Source organism: Leptopilina heterotoma, unplaced genomic scaffold (assembly GCF_015476425.1).
Source record: "Leptopilina heterotoma isolate Lh14 unplaced genomic scaffold, ASM1547642v1 Lhet_32, whole genome shotgun sequence".
Taxonomy (NCBI): domain Eukaryota; kingdom Metazoa; phylum Arthropoda; class Insecta; order Hymenoptera; family Figitidae; genus Leptopilina; species Leptopilina heterotoma.
This window is the reverse complement of record NW_025111017.1, coordinates 722145-739642: the sequence shown is the minus strand read 5'-3', so window position 1 is coordinate 739642 and position 17498 is coordinate 722145. Positions and strand designations below refer to the sequence as shown.

General features: G+C 22.2%; 1 protein-coding gene across 5 annotated transcripts in view; it reads right to left on the bottom strand.

Moving 5' to 3' along the window:
- Nucleotides 1-13333, bottom strand: part of LOC122504843 (ankyrin repeat domain-containing protein 17-like) — an 89164-nt gene extending 75831 nt beyond the window's left edge. For all 5 annotated transcript variants that reach the window (XM_043616128.1, XM_043616134.1, XM_043616132.1 and 2 more), the window contains exon 1: nucleotides 12983-13333. In XM_043616128.1, coding sequence (XP_043472063.1) covers nucleotides 12983-13189 — 207 coding nt within the window. In that variant the 5' untranslated portion in view covers nucleotides 13190-13333. The remainder of the gene's footprint in view (nucleotides 1-12982) is intronic.
- Between the last annotated feature and the right edge of the window lie 4165 nt (nucleotides 13334-17498).

The window sequence follows — 17498 nt, the reverse complement described above, 5'->3', positions numbered from 1 at the left end:
TAATTATTTATTTATTAATTTAATGTATATACGGGTTGAAAGGCCCGTATTTAAGAGAATTTATTTAATTACAAGAATTATTAAGAGAAATAATTTATTTGAGAGAATTTTATAAAAATCTTTTTAAATCATTGAATTCCTGTAAAAATTTAATTATTTATGAATATAATTGAATTCTTGGGAAGAATTTTATAAAATGCTTTTTAAATATTTAATTTTTTTCGAAAAATGTTATGAAAATTGTGTTTTAAATAATTTAATTTCTGTGAAAATTTTATTATTTATGAACATAAATTTTATAAAAAATTTTTTTTATAATTGAATTCTTTTGGGAAATTTTTTTTTTTTAAATAGTACATATTATAAAAATAATTGAATTTCGAAAATTTTCAAAGATTGCAATATATAAAAATTATAAAAATTACAATACTATAACGCTTCTTTTATTCAATTATTATCTAAAACTTTAACTGAAATTCAATTTTAAATCAATTCTTCTTTAAAAATTCTGCGAGAATTCAATTATTTAAATACAAAAATGAATAATTTATTAAGTAATTGAATATTTCTTAAAATTGAATTCTTATAAAGAATTTTATTAAAATTTTTAAAAATATAAAAATTCTTTCAAAAATTTTAATGAAAAATGTATTGAAAATAATTATTAAATTCTAATAAACAAATTATATCAAAATTTTTTAAAATAATTAAATTTTTTCCAAGAATTTTAATAAGATTTTTAAGAATAATTATATTTTTTTGAAGAATTTATTTAAAATTGAATTACAAATAGTTGACATCCGATGATTACTTTTATTATTTATAATAAGTAATTCATTTCTTGCAACGAATTTTATAAAAATTTTTAAAAATAATTAAATTCCTGAGAAGAATTTTATTATTTCTGAAAATAATTGAATTTTTTCAAAGAACTTTATGAAATTTTGTTTAAATAATTGAATTCTTGCTAAGAATTTTATAAAAATCTTTTTTAAAAATAATTGATTTTTTCGAAAAATTTTTATGAATTTTGTGTTTTAAATAATTGAATTCCTGTGAAAATTTTATTATTTATGCAAATAATTATTAAATGCTTGTAAGGAATTTTATAAAAATTTTTTTAAATAATTGAATTCTCTTAGGAAATTTTTTATTAAAATAGTAAATATTGAAAATAATTGAATTTCGAAACATTTTTGAAAATAAAAGAATTTTATTAAAATTTTTTGAATTGTTTCTAAGAATTTTATTAAAATTTTTTAGAATAATTTTTTTTATTTCAACTATTAGCGAATTTAATGTAGTGCAAATTCTCAAACATAGAAAAAAGTAGCTTCTAGTGTCGCAGATATAAAAAAAGTATCCAAATCGTAAAAAAAGTAGTAAATAGTAGTTTTTAGTAGATGAGTACGAAGGCTGTTTAAGGAAAATAAATAAAAATTCATAAAAATGTACAATATTTAAAGAGTCTATTCTACTTTGGCCTAAAGTTTATTTCCATAAATACGTCTCAATTTCTTTAATCTGAATGACAAAAAATTTTCCTTCTGTCATTTCCCTGACTTTACTGATAAAAACTTGTTTTCCTAACTTTATGACATGTGGCCACCCTGGTTATCAAAATCATTTCGTATTGACTCGAAAATTGTAATTTTTATTCAGCCTAAAGTCATTTAATATGTAAGAAGGAGAATTTCTATTCAAATGAAACTTTAAATTGTTTAAAATGTTGAAAATCTATACCTAATTTTTCAATTTGAATTATCAAATATATTTAAATTCTTTAAAAAATTTAATTATAATTTCTTAGAAACCTACTTTTTTAGAATTTTAAATGAAACTATTTAAAACTTTAATTATTTTTTAATTAAATAAAATATTTAAATATTTAATTATGCTATAAAACTTGACTCAGTGAAATACCTCGGACAAATAGAGAACATTTTACTTAAAACTAGAAATTAAATTTTTCATCATAACTATATAAAACAAATAAAGATGACCGAGTGGAAATATCATTATCAATTCAATTATTTTCAAGAATTTTTAACCTAAATTCTTCTTTAAATCGATTCCTTTTAATAATTTTCGAAAAAGTTTTTTGACAATTTTCAAATCCATTTCTTTACAATATTCAATTTTACGAAATTTCAACAGGGTGTCCAGCGATTCTTTAAAAAAAAATTCAAGGACTTTTAAAGGTTTTCAAGGTCCAAAATAATTTTTTTCAAGGTCCATTTTTAGGGTACTAATTTTCAAAATATTTGTTATTTATAATAATTTATAATTGAGAGTATTTCAAGTAAATTTTTACTTACTGTCTAAATTTGAATTAGTAAAAATGATTACTAATTTGATTTAGTGACTGACTTTTTGCTTTTGAATAAGTAAATTTTACTAATAAATAATCATTTCTACTAATGTTTTTAGTGAAATTTACTAATTAAAAAGCAAAAAGTCAGTCGCTAATTCAAATTAGTAAACATTTTTACTAATTCAAATTTAGAGAGTACTTATAAACAATTTTATAATTTATTTCTACATACAACAGTTATTCATAAATAACTTTAAATACAATTTATTGGTAAAATATTAGAAATATAAAGAACATCGATTTAAGAAACATCAATCAAAATTGTTTTTAAATTATTGAATTCTTTTGAGAATTTCTATTAAAATAATTAATATACAAATTATTGAATTAACAAAAATTTTTGAAAATAATTGAAATTTTGCAATGAATTTTATTACTTTTGAAAAAAATTGAATTACTGCAAAGAATTTAATGGAAAATTTTAAAATTGATAGATTAAAACAATTTTTAAAAATAATTGAAATTTTGCAATGAATTTTATTACTTTTGAAAATAATTGAATTACTGCGAAGAATTTAATGGCAAATTTTAAAATAATTGATTTTTGCGAAAAAAATTATGCAAATTCTATTTTAAATGATTGAATTAATGTAAAATTTTATTTTTTTAAATAATTGAAAGTTTGTGTAGAATTTTTTAAAAACTTTGGTTTAATAATTAGATTAATATTGAAAACCATCGAAGTAAAAAATTTTATTAAAAGTAATTGAAATTTAGCCATGATTTTTATTAAAATTTTTGAAAATATTTGAATTCTTGTGATGAATACTATTATTTACGAAAATAATTGAATTTTGCACTGAATTTTATTCAAATTCCTCAAAATAATTGAACTTTGTCGAAGATTATTATTATTTATTTATAAAGATAATTGAATTATTATTATCTAAAATTTTAATTGAAATTCATTTTTAAATCAATTTTTATTAGAAAATTCTACTAGAATTCAATTATTTAAATACATAAATAATTTATTGAATAATTGTATGTTTCTTAAAATTGAATTCTCATAAAGAATTTTATCTATAAATTTTTAAATAACTGAATTCTTTTGGAAATTTTTATTAAAATAGTAGATATTAAAAATCATTGAACTCAGGAAATTTTTTGAAAATAACAGGGCTCGAATCGACTTTAAGACTCAAAAAAAGTCGAATTAGTCGCATAAATTCACAACAAAAGTCAAGAAAAGTCGCATAAAATTTGCAAAAAAGTCGAAAAAAAGTCGCATGGAATTTTAGAAAAAAAGACAAAAAGGAAAACGAAGTTGAAGTCCACAACGTTTATCAACGAAAAAAATTTATTTAATGCATTCAAGTATAATTTTTAATTTAATATTTAATTGTAAAATAATTATTATCAAAATATAAACATCAATCTTTTTTTTCTAAATATTTTTGTGTCAATATTGCTGCGTCATTTTTAATTAATTTACTAAGTGAACAATTTTTTTTCGTTGATCAACGTTGTGTACTTCAACTTGGTAAAAGGAAACACGAAATTGTCAAAATTGTAAAAAAATCACATTTCTCGACAACACATACTTTAATATCAAACAATCCGGAATGAAATTTAATAAAATTCAAAGAAAAATTTTAATTAGGTATTTTTAACATTTTTTAAAAAATTCTCTTTAAAATGTAAAATATTTTTATAAATAATAAAATTCTTCTCCTAAATTCAATTATTAAAAAAAAAAATTTAATAAAATTCTTGTCAAAATTTCAATTATCTTTAAAAATATTAAAATTCTCCTCTGAAATTCAATTATTTTCATAAGTAATAAAATTCTTCGCAGAAATTCAATTATGTTCAAAAATTTTATTTAAATTGTCAAAATTTTATAAATAATAAAATTCATTATGGAAATTTAATTATTTTCAAAAGTTCTGATAAAATTCTAATACAAAATTCAATTATCTTCAAAAGTACGAAAATTCTTCGCTAAAATTCAATTATTTTCAAAAAATTATTTTAAATTCTCCTCACAATTTCAATTATCTTTATAAATATCAAAATTCTTCAGCAAAATTCAATTACTTTTAAACATTTTTAAAGAAATCTGTTCAAGATTTCAATTATCTTCATAAATAATAAAATTCTTCTCTGAAATTTAATTATTTGTAAAAATAATAATAAAATTCTTGTCAAAATTTCAATTATTTTCAAATTTTTTTTTAAATTCCTCGTCAAAATTTTATTTATTTTATTCATAGATAATAAAATTCATCCTGGAAATTTAATTATTTTCAAAAGTTCTGATAAAATTCTTTGCAAAATTCAATTATCTTCAAAAGTAAGAAAATTCTTCGCAGAAATTCAATTATTTTCGAAATTTTTTACCATGTTGAAGTCCACAACGTTGATCAACGAAAAAAAATTTTAAACTTAGTAAATTAATTAAAAATGACGCTGCAATATTGTCACAAAAATATTTCGAAATAAAAGATTGATGTTTATATTTTGATAATAATTATTTCGCAATTAAATATTAAATTAAAAATAATACTTGAATGCATTAAATAAGTTTATTTCGTTGACAAACGTTGTGGACTTCAATTTCGGAATTTTTTTTAAATTCTCCTCAAAATTTTAATTCTCTTTGTCAATATCAAAATTATTCTGCAAAATTCAATTACTTACTAATGTTTTATAAATTTCTTCTCAATAATTCAATTATTTTCATAAAAAATAATTAAAATTTTTTTTTTATAAAGTCTTATAATATAAAATAATGTCGAAGGATTTCTTCATGTTTTATAACAATTTTTTGTAAGTTGTTTAATTTCAAAAAGGTTTGAATTTGAATCTTTTGAAGAATTTTATTTCCTATGGAAAAATAATAATTAAATATCTATTTAAAAAAGAAGTTATTGATGTTTTCGAAAAATTTGAAAGAAATTTGTAAATAAATGTAACAGATCATTTTTTTGATTAAAACTCTTTCCTTCAATTTTCTAAAAATTTTAAAAGTTTCACTTTCAAATTGACAAATAGAATTTATAAACATTTTTTTTTCATTAATTTTTAAAAAACTTTAAATTTTATTAAAGCAATTGTAATTAAGAAATAGAAATGATGCAAATTGTTTCCTTATGAAAATTGAGAATTTCCTACAAAAATATTAAGAAACGAGATAATATGTTATGTTTTTTTTCCCTAAAGAGAAGAATGATTTTGTGAAGAATATTGTTTACAAAAAAAGGTTTCTGCCATTAACAATTTATGTCGAAAAGCAATTGAAAAATTTGAAAAAAGTCGATTAGTCGCACTTTACTAAAAAAAATCTCGAAAAAGTCGATTAGTCGCATTTTTTCACAAAAAAGTCGAAAAAAGTCACATTTCCTTAGAAAAGTCGAAAAAAGTCGAACAATCCGAGCCCTAAAATAATTGAAACTTTGCCAAGAGTTTTCTTAAAATTTTTGAAAATAATTGAATTTTGGAGAAGAATTTTATTATTTCTAAAAATAATTGGAATTTTGACTAGAATTTTTAAAAACTTTTGAACATAATTATACAACTTTTCTATCTTCTCTGCATGTACACGCAAAGAAGCAGAACTTTAATTGTATAAACAATTTTTGAGTCACAATTGTAATAAAAATTGATTGATTCGTAAACGTAATTATTCAGGTTTTTTTAATAATTAAAAATAGCAGACAAATTGAAAAGTGGTAATGTTGAATATCTAACCTTTCTAAACGTATATAACATATTGTGCAATTATTTACAAGGACAGTAACATTCACTGAATTTTTGTCATTTACAAAAGCAAGGTAAAAATTGAAAATGAGCAGAAATAAAAAAGAAGAAATATTAATAAAAGAAAAATCAGCAATTTTACAATGAAGCAATTGTGAACAATAAGGGACTGTGACTCTCTCTCTCTCTTATTGAATTCTGGGATTCTCCGGCACACAAAATTCCAGTACACATTCTAATTTTTCCGGTTGGATGACCACCCTGTAACCTTCCTATAGTAAATTTTACCGTATAGATACGTTTATCGACACTCCAGATTCTTTTTCTTCTAATCGCGGTTATCATTTTGCAAATACAAATTTTTTATATAACCAAATTATTTCTTTACTGTGTTCGACTAATTAATTAAAATTTTTTCAACCGAAGTAAGGTTTTAAAAACTTAAATAGATAAACGAATAGAAAAAAAATGTGAAATTTTCATAGTACTTTTGAAAAGAAGAGTTATCTATGATTCTGTAAACCAATAGAGATAGCGCCGCTTTTCTGCATAAACTATTAGTTTTTTTTTTAAATTTTTACGAAAATTTGTTACGAAAATTTGAAATTTTGTAAAATTTAATTTTAAAGTGTATATTCAAAATATTTTTTTAGGTTTGGAGATTTAAAAAAGAATTTTATTTGAAAATTCTAAAAAATAGTTGAGTTAAAATTAAAATCTTGAAAATAATTTGGAGAAGCTACAGTATAAATTTTGATAAATTATTAAATTCCAAAAAGTTTGAAGTTTGGAATTTTTAAAAAATTTAGTACCTACAGAATAATAATAACAAAATATTTATTTAAAAAAATATTAATGTTTTGAATAATTGAACTAAAATTTTCAAACGATATTTTTCAAAAACTAGAAATTAATATTTTTAAGATTAAGTAAACAACAATTTAATTTCTAATACACTTTTTAAGTTATTTTAAGATAAATGAAAGAAATAGTCCATCTGGAGTTAAGTTAACGTCTCTTCAATTTAGTACTTTCCAACTTAAGTTCAAAAATTAAAAAAATAAAATAAAACGTAAATCTTCAGAAATTATTGGTTCTTAAAAATTCAAGGTTTAAAAAATAAATCAAGGCGAAGTCATGATTTTTTCAAGGCATAACTAAATTTACTTCATTTTCCGGATTTTCAAGGTTTCGAGGTTCGTTGGACACATTGTTAATTAATGTTTTTAATTGTTTCAATTTTATTTATTTATTTTAATTTATATTTTTAGGCAATTGAGTTAAAAAGAAGGTTAATATAAATGTTAACAAAGATGACGGTTTATGAAATTTATATTTGAAAATTTCACTTATAATATTAAAGTGCCTGACTTTCTCTTATAATATTATAAAAAATTTCAAAGTTTCAATCCAATGTTTTATTTAACAATAATTTTTATTCTGCATTATATTCCATGAAATTTAATTGATTCCGACATCGCATCGATTTTAAGGATCAAAAAAAGTCTTTTTGGTAGATTCAAAATTAAAAAAATAGTCGAAAAAGTTATTCATTAGGATTGACACAAAAAATTTTGATTTTATTTCCCTGACTTGTTCCTGATTTCAGAAAAATGAAAAACTTTTTCCCTTATTCCGATAACTTCAATAATTCTAAGTTTTAGTAAATTTAAATTAATTTGAAATAATTTTCTCGCATTTTTCTTTAAATTTTAAGTTAATTTTTTCGCAAAAAACACAATTATTTTTAAAAATTGTAATAAAATTCGTTAAAACATGAAATTGACTCAATTGATCAAATTTTCAATTTGATATTACGAAATTTCGATTATTTAAAATTTTTTCAATGAAATGTACATTTCAATATTCAACTTTGAAATTTAAATAATTCTAAAAATTTCTACTTTTATTAATCTTCCAATATTCAATTATTTTAGGATATCGAATTTTTACTAAAATTCTCCTCTAAATCAATTATTTAAATCAGAGTGGTCACAAGTTTCAGTTTATCAATTTCCCTGACAATTTACTTAATAATTTTCGAAAAAGTTCTTTGACAATTTTCAAATTCATTTCTTTACCTACAATATACGTCGGTGAAGTTTGCAACGTTTATGATCAACGATTGAAAGGAAAAAATTATTTTTTTATATTAAAATGAATAAAATTTTTTGTTTACAAATATTTCTTTTTGTAAATTATTATTCAAAAAACTAACCAAAATATTTTCTATAGAAAAATGAATTAAAATTTGTTAAAAAAAATATTATTCCTTTTAAATCGTTGATTAAAAACGTTGTAAACTTCACCAACGTTACAATATTCAATTTTACGAAATTTTAATTATTCGTAAATTCTTTAATTAAATAAATATTAGAAAATAGAAACTAAAAATAATATTTATAAAAATCAATTAAAGTTTTTCAAAAAATTTAATTACAAATAATTCAATTATTTTATAAAATTCACTCTCTATTGCATTTAATATTCAATTATTATTATCTAAAATTTTAACTGAAATTCATTTTTATGAAATGAAAATAAATTTTTATTAGAAAATTCTACTAGAATTCAATTATTTAAATACAAATAAAATGCAAATAAATAATTTATTGAAGAATTGAACGTTTCTTAAAATTCAATTCCCATAAAAAATCGTTATCAACAAATTTTCAAATAATTGAATTCTATCAACGAATTTTAATAAAATTTTTAAGAATAATTACATTTTTCGAGAAATTCGATTAAAATTGTATTAAAAATATGTAATTGAAATTCTGCATTGAATTTTATTATTTATGAAAATAATTGAATTCTTTCGAAGAATTTTATTAAAATTTTCAAAAATAATTAAATTCTTGTAAAAAATTAACAGGAATTCAATTATTTTTAAAAATTTTAATAAAATTCTTGGCATAAATTAAAAATAACAAAATTCTTAGCAGATCTTCAATTGCATTCAGAAATTTTAATAAAATTTATCTCAAGAATTTAAATATTTTCGTAAAATAATAAAAATCTTTGCAGAGATTCAATTATTTTCAAAAGTCTTAATAAAATTCTTCGCAGGAATTCAGCTAAGATATTTTAACTAAAATCTATTTTTAAATCAATGTTTATGAGAAAATTCTACGGGAATATCAATTATTTAAATACAAAAATAAATTATTTATTGAATAATTGAATGTTTCTTGGAATTCAATTCCTATTAAAAATTTTTCCAACAAATTTTTAAATAATTAAATTCTTTGGACGAATTTTAATAAAATTTTTAAGAATTTTTTCAAGGAATTCGATTATAATTCTATTGAAAATAATTGAATTCCTAATAAGAATTTTATTTATTAAGAAAATAATTGAATCCCCGTAAAAATTTTATTATTTATGAAAATAGTTGAATGATTGCGAAGAAATTTATAAAAAAAATTTGTTACCAATGAAATTCTTGTGAAATTTTTATTATGTTTTGAAAATAATTAAAAGTTTTTGTAGAATTTTATTAAATTTTTTTTTTAAAATAATTAAATTTTTTTGGTAAATTTTATGAAATTAGTAGATATTGAACAATATTTAATTTTTGCAAAGAATATTATTACTTTTGAAAATAATTGAAATTTTGCAATGGATTTTATTTAAATTTTTGAAAAATAATTGAATTTTATTACTTTAGAAAATAATTGAATTCGTGTGATGAATATTGTTAATTATGAAAATAATTGAAATTTTGTAATGAATTTTAATAAAATTTTTGAAAATAATTGAATTTAGGAGAAGAATTTTGCTATTTATTTATAAAGATAATTGAAATGTTGACAATGTTTTTTATATTTTTTGAAAATAATTGAATTTCGGAGAAGAATTTTAACATTTCTAAAGATAATTGAAATTTTGACGAGAATTAAAAAAAATTTTTGAACATAATTGAATTTTTGCGAAGAATTTTATTACTTTTAAAAATAATTGGCTTTCTGCAATCATTTGTAATTTCTCTAAAATTCTCAAAATTATATCGTACAATTTACCAACTTTTCATCCTTTTTAGGGTTCCGTATCCGGTAGGAACCCTATTAAAACGGTTACGGAAAATGACCATGTACGGGGGTACATGGTCGATGTACGCCCCCCCCCCCCTAGCGCTCAAAGTTTTTCATCTAGAGAGCTAAAAATTGGTACACTTATGTATTTTCACGCGTAGATTGCACGAAAAATATAGCGAACGTGATTGGAGTTAATCTTCATAGAGTTTTTCGCGAAAAATGGATTTAAAATGGATTACAGGAAAAATATATAGCCAACATATTTGATATTGATCTTCATAGTGTTTTCATCGCAAAACTCGAAAATTTTGAAAATTTCGAAAAAATGCATGTACCCCCTTCCTGGCGCCCACGGTTTTTTATCTAAAGAGCTGAAAATTGGCATACTTATTAGTTTTTACGCATAGATTACAGGAAAAATATAGCGGAAGTGATTAGAATTTATTTTCATGGTGTTTTCATCGAAAAACTAAAATCTCTTTTTGCAAGCTCGAAAATTCTTTAACCCTTGCTGCTTCTCTCAATTCTTAATCTAGTGGACTTCATCTTCATATTTTTTTTTGCGAAAAACTAAAAAAAAAGTGTTTACCCCCCCCTTGGTTTTCACCATTCTTGGCCTATTGGACTATAGTTTTGCTTATTTTATGAATTTTTATGTGTAGATAATTTTCATTTTTAAATTTACATATCTTTTAAAGATTTTTTATTAAAATTTTTGATAATTCAATTATTTTCAAAATTTGCAATTAATCTTCTTCAAAAGTTGATTTTTGAAAAATTTATATTATCTTATAAATTGATTGAAAAATAATTTTTGAAAGATTTGTCTATAGTTATTTTTTCACACTATATAAAAATCGAAATAAGTTGCATTTTATACTTAAATAAAATGTGGTAGGTATTTTGTTGCAATATTTGGAAGATAAAATTCGAAAAAGTCACAATTTTTGAAAATAAATCGAAAAAAAGTCTCAATTTCCTTCCCTGACTTTACTGACATGTGGCAACCCTGTAAATAGAAAAATTCTATTTTTTCGTAAAAATTGCTGTATTTTTTTAATTCGGTACTGTTTTCTTTTTTTATTTTCATTTATTTCTTTAATATAAGTTAATATGTAATTAATTACTTATAGCTATTACGTTATTATTAAATTATCATCGTTTAATTTTTATTAATAAAATGCCCACATATTTTTAAACAGAGAGAAAATTTATAGAAAGCTTAATAACTTTATTAATTTATTTTTAAATTTAATTGTTGAATGAAAAGTTTGAGAAATGTCAAACGTTTCTTGAACGTACAGTAGTATAAAAACTTACTGTTACATTTTTTTTGTTTAAAGACTCTTCGTTATTTTAAAGTGAAAAATGTGTTAATAAATTTAACTTTATCGAATTTTCTATAACGAATCGTCTTTTTTTTAACATCAAATTTCTCACGAATGTTTGACAAAAAAATACTTTTTACAATTATTAACGATAGAGTAGAAATAGCTTAAAAAACTACTATCGATTATAATTATTATGGACTCTAGTCAGGGACGTACGAAAGAAATATTTTCTGGGATCCTACAGATCTCTCCTGCCTAGCACACAAATCTTACACCACTGTATTTAAATAACTCAGCTTAATTGAATCATTTAATCAAATATAGTAACTTAATCACTTATTTTCCCTTTTGAAAAATGACTAATTGTCAATTTAATCAACTTAATCAATTTCAAAGGGACTGGAATAACTTTTATTTTTAACATAACCTAAAAATTAAATGAGTGAATCAATTATATAGAAAAATGTCATGAAACGTTGAAGGAAATTATTGAATTGAAAGGATTGAAAGAAATTACGAATAGAGGTGAAATGTATGTAGTTTGGATTGGAAATATTTCGAAGAAAGAAAGAGAGAGAAAGAATTATGGAGAGGGAGGGAGGGAGGGGGAAGGTACTGTAGAGAGCACGTGAAATGATTTTCTAGGAAAATACTTCAAGGGCGAGGGAGAAGTGTGGAATGAGCAAGGCTACAAAAGAAGGAAAAAAAGACGAGATGCAATCAAAAAGATGTTTGCGACGCAATGCTCGTCGTGAGAAGACACTTGTAAGAATAACGTCGTCACACACACATTCTCTCTCTCTCTCTCTCTCTGATGTCTCGCCAACAAATAGTGCATACATCTCCCCGGTTATATAACTTTCCTATGCGCGAAATCTCTTTTTAATCTTTAATCAGTGCATTCGACTCGACAGTCGACTTGTGCGATCCTGCAACATAGTTCGAAGGAGGAACGACCTTGCAGACCGGTACTTGGGAAATAGACAAAAACTTGGGCACAAGAGAATCACAGGCGCGGCGCGCATTTAGCCCTCTTTAACGGTTTTTCCCCCCCGAGACTTATTGTTCGCAACATTCCTCTAATGCACTGCTCGATATACTCTCGCATGCCAATCCTGTGTACTCACAACGTAAAACAATGAATCCCCTCATCTCTCTCTCTCACTCACTCACTCACTCTTTCACTCACTCTCGATTCGTTAGAAGAACGTGGCCATTATCTCTCTCCATCTCACTCGCGCAAATCGCGAAATTATCGAAAACTTTCCAATTCTCGCAAAGCATCGATCGACAGGGGGAAAATGAAGAGGAAACGTTAATTTTAATACTTGTGTTGATTAGTCATGGTATAAATTAGTAGAAAATGTAATGCGCGAGAGAGAGAGAGAGAGGGAAGAGTAGGTCGAGAAACTCAAAAGACACAGCCAGGGATTCTCTCTCTCTCTCTCTTGCGCGCTCGTTTTCTCTGTCTCTCTCTCTAGAAAGGGTTTCTCGCTCTCTTTGTGGTTGGGGAAAAAAAATGAAAAGCAGCCCTTTACCTCCGAAACACTATCCTCCTCACTCTCGGACGAATCTGTCATAAAGCGGGGTTGCAATTCCGAGAAAGTCTCGTTCGACTTTGTTGGACTGGAGATGGAAGATTGGGGAGTTGACGACGTCTTCCCAATGTCGTGGTGAACACTCAATGCTTTCTCGTTCTGTGTTTTATGTTTCTGGTTACTATCCGCAGTTGTTACATTCTGCATTTTTACCTGTCGGATGAATCATATGCCACCAATTTTTTTTTTATTCTATTCTCACGCCACGAAATCACCCACGAAACACTCTTCGAAAGACAATATCACTTTTTGCCGTCATTCACGTAAGCTAATACCCGCCATGTCTACCTGATGTCTACTGGTTTCGGCACTCGGCTTTCTCGATTGTCGGCTCGGCAATTGTCGCAAATTTTCGGCATTGACGGTGTCGCTGCTAGCTGTCGGTTCGACAACTTCCACTACCACACTAACACAAGTATACACTGGACATAGGTCTATAAATATATTTAAACACTGTATCAACACTAATCGGCTCTCTAGACGCACACAAGCGAAAAATAGCACATCGACACGCCTGCTGCCGCAAAAGCCATCGCAAAAGCCGCTATGGCCGACGAAACGAAGACACACGTCCGGTTCAACTCCACAAACCACTACCAATAAATGCAGCTATTCTCTCTCGCTATTGGTCGCTCTTCCTTCTTTACCATTCCCGCCCTATTTTCAAACAAAGATCTTTCATTTTTCACAAATAACTTTATTATATCAATTTTTCTATTCTCATTCTTGTAAATTAATTCTTGTAAAGCCAAGTTCATTTCTGAACAATCTTCAACGATTTTCTAAAATATTGACATTTCTTTTGTTTTTTTTACACACAACACCTAACAATTGATTTGGCCACTAAAAGCTACTATTTCTGTTTTTTTTGAGAATTTCCACTACTTAAGGTCAACATTTCAATTATCTTTATAAATAATAAAATTCTTCGCAGAAATTCAATTATATTCAAAAATTTTTTTAAAATTCTCGTCAAAATTTTATAAATAATAAAATTCATTATGGAAATTTAATTATTTTCAAAAGTTCTGATAAAATTCTAATACAACATTCAATTATCTTCAAAAGTACGAAAATTCTTCGCTAAAATTCAATTATTTTCAAAAAATTATTTTAAATTCTCCTCACAATTTCAATTATCTTTATAAATATCAAAATTCTTCTGCAAAATTCAATTACTTTTAAACATTTTTAAAGAAATCTGTTCAAAATTTCAATTATTTTTATAAACAATAAAATTCTTCTCTAAAATTTAATTATTTGTAAAAATAATAATAAAATTCTTATCAAAATTTCAATTATCTTTATAAAATAATAATAAAATTCTTTTCTGAAATTCAATTATTATATTCAAATTTTTTTTTCAAATTCAAATTTTCTCGATAAAATTCTTTACAAAATTCAATTATCTTCAAAAGTTAGAAAACTCTTCTGCAAAATTCAATTACTTTTAAATATTTTTAAAAAAATCTGTTCAAGATTTCAATTATCGTCATAAATAATAAAATTCTTCTCTGAAATTTAATTATTTGTAAAAATAATAATAAAATTCTTGTCAAAATTTCAATTATCTTTATAAATAAAAAGATTCATCCTAGAAATTCTATTATTTTCAAATTTTTTTTTAAATTCCTCGTCAAAATTTTATTTATTTTATTCATGAATAATAAAATTTACCCTGGAAATTTAATTATTTTCAAATGTTCTGATAAAATTCTTTGCAAAATTCAATTATTTTCAAAAGTAAGAAATTTCTTCGCAGAAATTCAATTATTTTCGAAATTTTTTACCATGTTGAAGTCCACAACGTTGATCAACGAAAAAAAATTTTAAACTTAGTAAATTAATTAAAAATGACGCTGCAATATTGTCACAAAAATATTTCGAAATAAAAGATTGATGTTTATATTTTGATAATAATTATTTCGCAATTAAATATTAAATTAAAAATAATACTTGAATGCATTAAATAAGTTTATTTCGTTGACAAACGTTGTGGACTTCAACTTCGTAATTTTTTTAAAATTCTCCTCAAAATTTCAATTATCTTTGTAAATATCAAAATTATTCTGCAAAATTCAATTACTTACTAATGTTTTATAAATTTCTTCTCAATAATTCAATTATTTTCATAAAAAATAATTAAAATTTTTTTTTATAAAGTCTTATAATATAAAATAATGATTTTATCACTCGGAGTGATCGATTTCTTCATGTTTTATAACAATTTTTGATAAGTTGTTTAATTTCAAAAAGGTTTGAATTTGAATCTTTTGAAGAATTTTATTTCCTATGGAAAAATAATAATTAAATATTTATTTAAAAAAGAAGTTATTGACGTTTTCGAAAAATTTGAAAGAAATTTGTAAATAAATGTAACAGATCATTTTTTTGACTAAAAGTTTTTCCTTCAATTTTCTAAAAATTTTAAAAGTTTCACTTTCTAATTGACAAATAGAATTTATAAACATTTTTTTTTCATTAATTTTTAAAAAACTTTTTTAAAACTTAAAAAAAAAAAAAAAAAAAAAAAACTTAAAAAAAAAAAAACTTTTTTTAACTTTTTTTTTTTTTTTTTATTAAAGCAATTGTAATTAAGAAATAGAAATGATGCAAATTGTTTCCTTATGAAAAATTAAGAATTTCCTACAAAAATATTAAGAAACGAGATAATATGTTATGCTTTTTTTCCCTAAAGAGAAGAATGATTTTGTGAACAAAAACATTTCGAAAAAATCAATTATTTATCAAAATTTTTATACAATATTCTTCGCAATAATTCAAATATTTTCACCAATAATTTTTCATGAAAATTCAATTTTTTAAAAAATTTTTTGATAAAATTCTAAGTAAGAATTTAAATATTTTCATAAATAATAAGATTTCCACAAAACTTCAATTAATTTAGAATAGCTTAGAATTACTTTCACTAATAATGACATTTTTCATGGAAAATAAATTATTTAAAAAAATAAAATTATTGATAAATTTCTAATTAAGAATTCTATTTTCATAAATAATAAAATTTCGCTTAAGAATTTAATTATTTAAATAAAAAATTGATAAAATTCATCAAAAATTCAATTATTTTCACAAATAAAGATTTCCACGAGAATTCAATTATTTAAGGGCATTTGAACCTTGATGACGTTACAGATTGTGCAAAGAATGTGTGACGTCATCAAGGTTCAAATGCCCTTAAAATAAAATTTTCATAATATTTATTATATTTCGAACAAAATTAATTAATTAAAACAATATTTATAAAATTCTTATGAAGAATTCAATTAATTTCAAAAATAACAACATTTTTCACATAAATTCAATTATTTTTGAACATTTTAATAAAATTTTTTGCAATAATTCAATTATTTTCATAAATAATAAAATAATTCTTCTCAGGAATTCAATTATTTTTGAAAATTTTAATTATTTTTAATACAATTTTACAGGAATTGCTAAAAAAATGTAATTATTCTTAAAAATTTAATTTCAATTCCTTTGAAAAAATCAATTATTTAAAAAAATGTTTTTTTAAATTTCTTTGGATGAATTCAATTATTTACAAAAATATAAGAATTTTTCACAGGAATTCAATTATTTTCAAATATTTGAATAAAATTGTTCAAAAGAAATCAATATTATTTTAAATACAATTTGAATTAAATTTTTTTGAAATAATTAAATTATTATTCTTTTAGATTTTAATAAAATTCTTTCCAAGAATTCAATTATTTTCATTAATAATTCTTCGAAAGAATTCAATTATTTGGATAAATAACAAAATTATTCCCAAAAATTCAATTAATTTTAGGAATTTTAGAAAAATTCTTTGCAAAATTCAATTATTCAAGAATTCAATTATTTTTAAAAGTAATAAATTTCTTCTTGGAAATTCAATTATTTTTAAAAATTCTAATAAAATCGTTCGCATTAATTCAATTATTTTCATAAATATAAAAATGCTTTTTAGGAATAGAATTATTTTCAAAAAAATTTAATAAAATGTCACACAGACATTCAATTATTCTCAAAAATTTTAATAGAATTTTTTGTAAAATTTTATTATTCTTAAAAACTTTTCGCAATTTAATGATTTTCAATTTCTACAAGAATTTTATTGACATTTTTGAAAATAATTCAATTGAATTTTGGGGAAGAATTTTGATATTTATAAAGATAATTGATAAATAATTGAAATTAATTAAATATTTATATTGAAAAATTTAACTAAATTCAGAAGAATTGGAATTATTGATATATTATTATTTATTGAAAATTTATTGAATAATTACATATGTTTCTTGAAATTGAATTCTTTTAAAGAATTGTATCAATCAATTTTCAAATAATTTGAAGTCTTTGCAAAATTTTATTAAAATAGTACCTAGATATAAAAAATAATTAAATTAGGGAAAATTTTTGAAAATAATTGAAATTTTGCCAAGAAATGTAT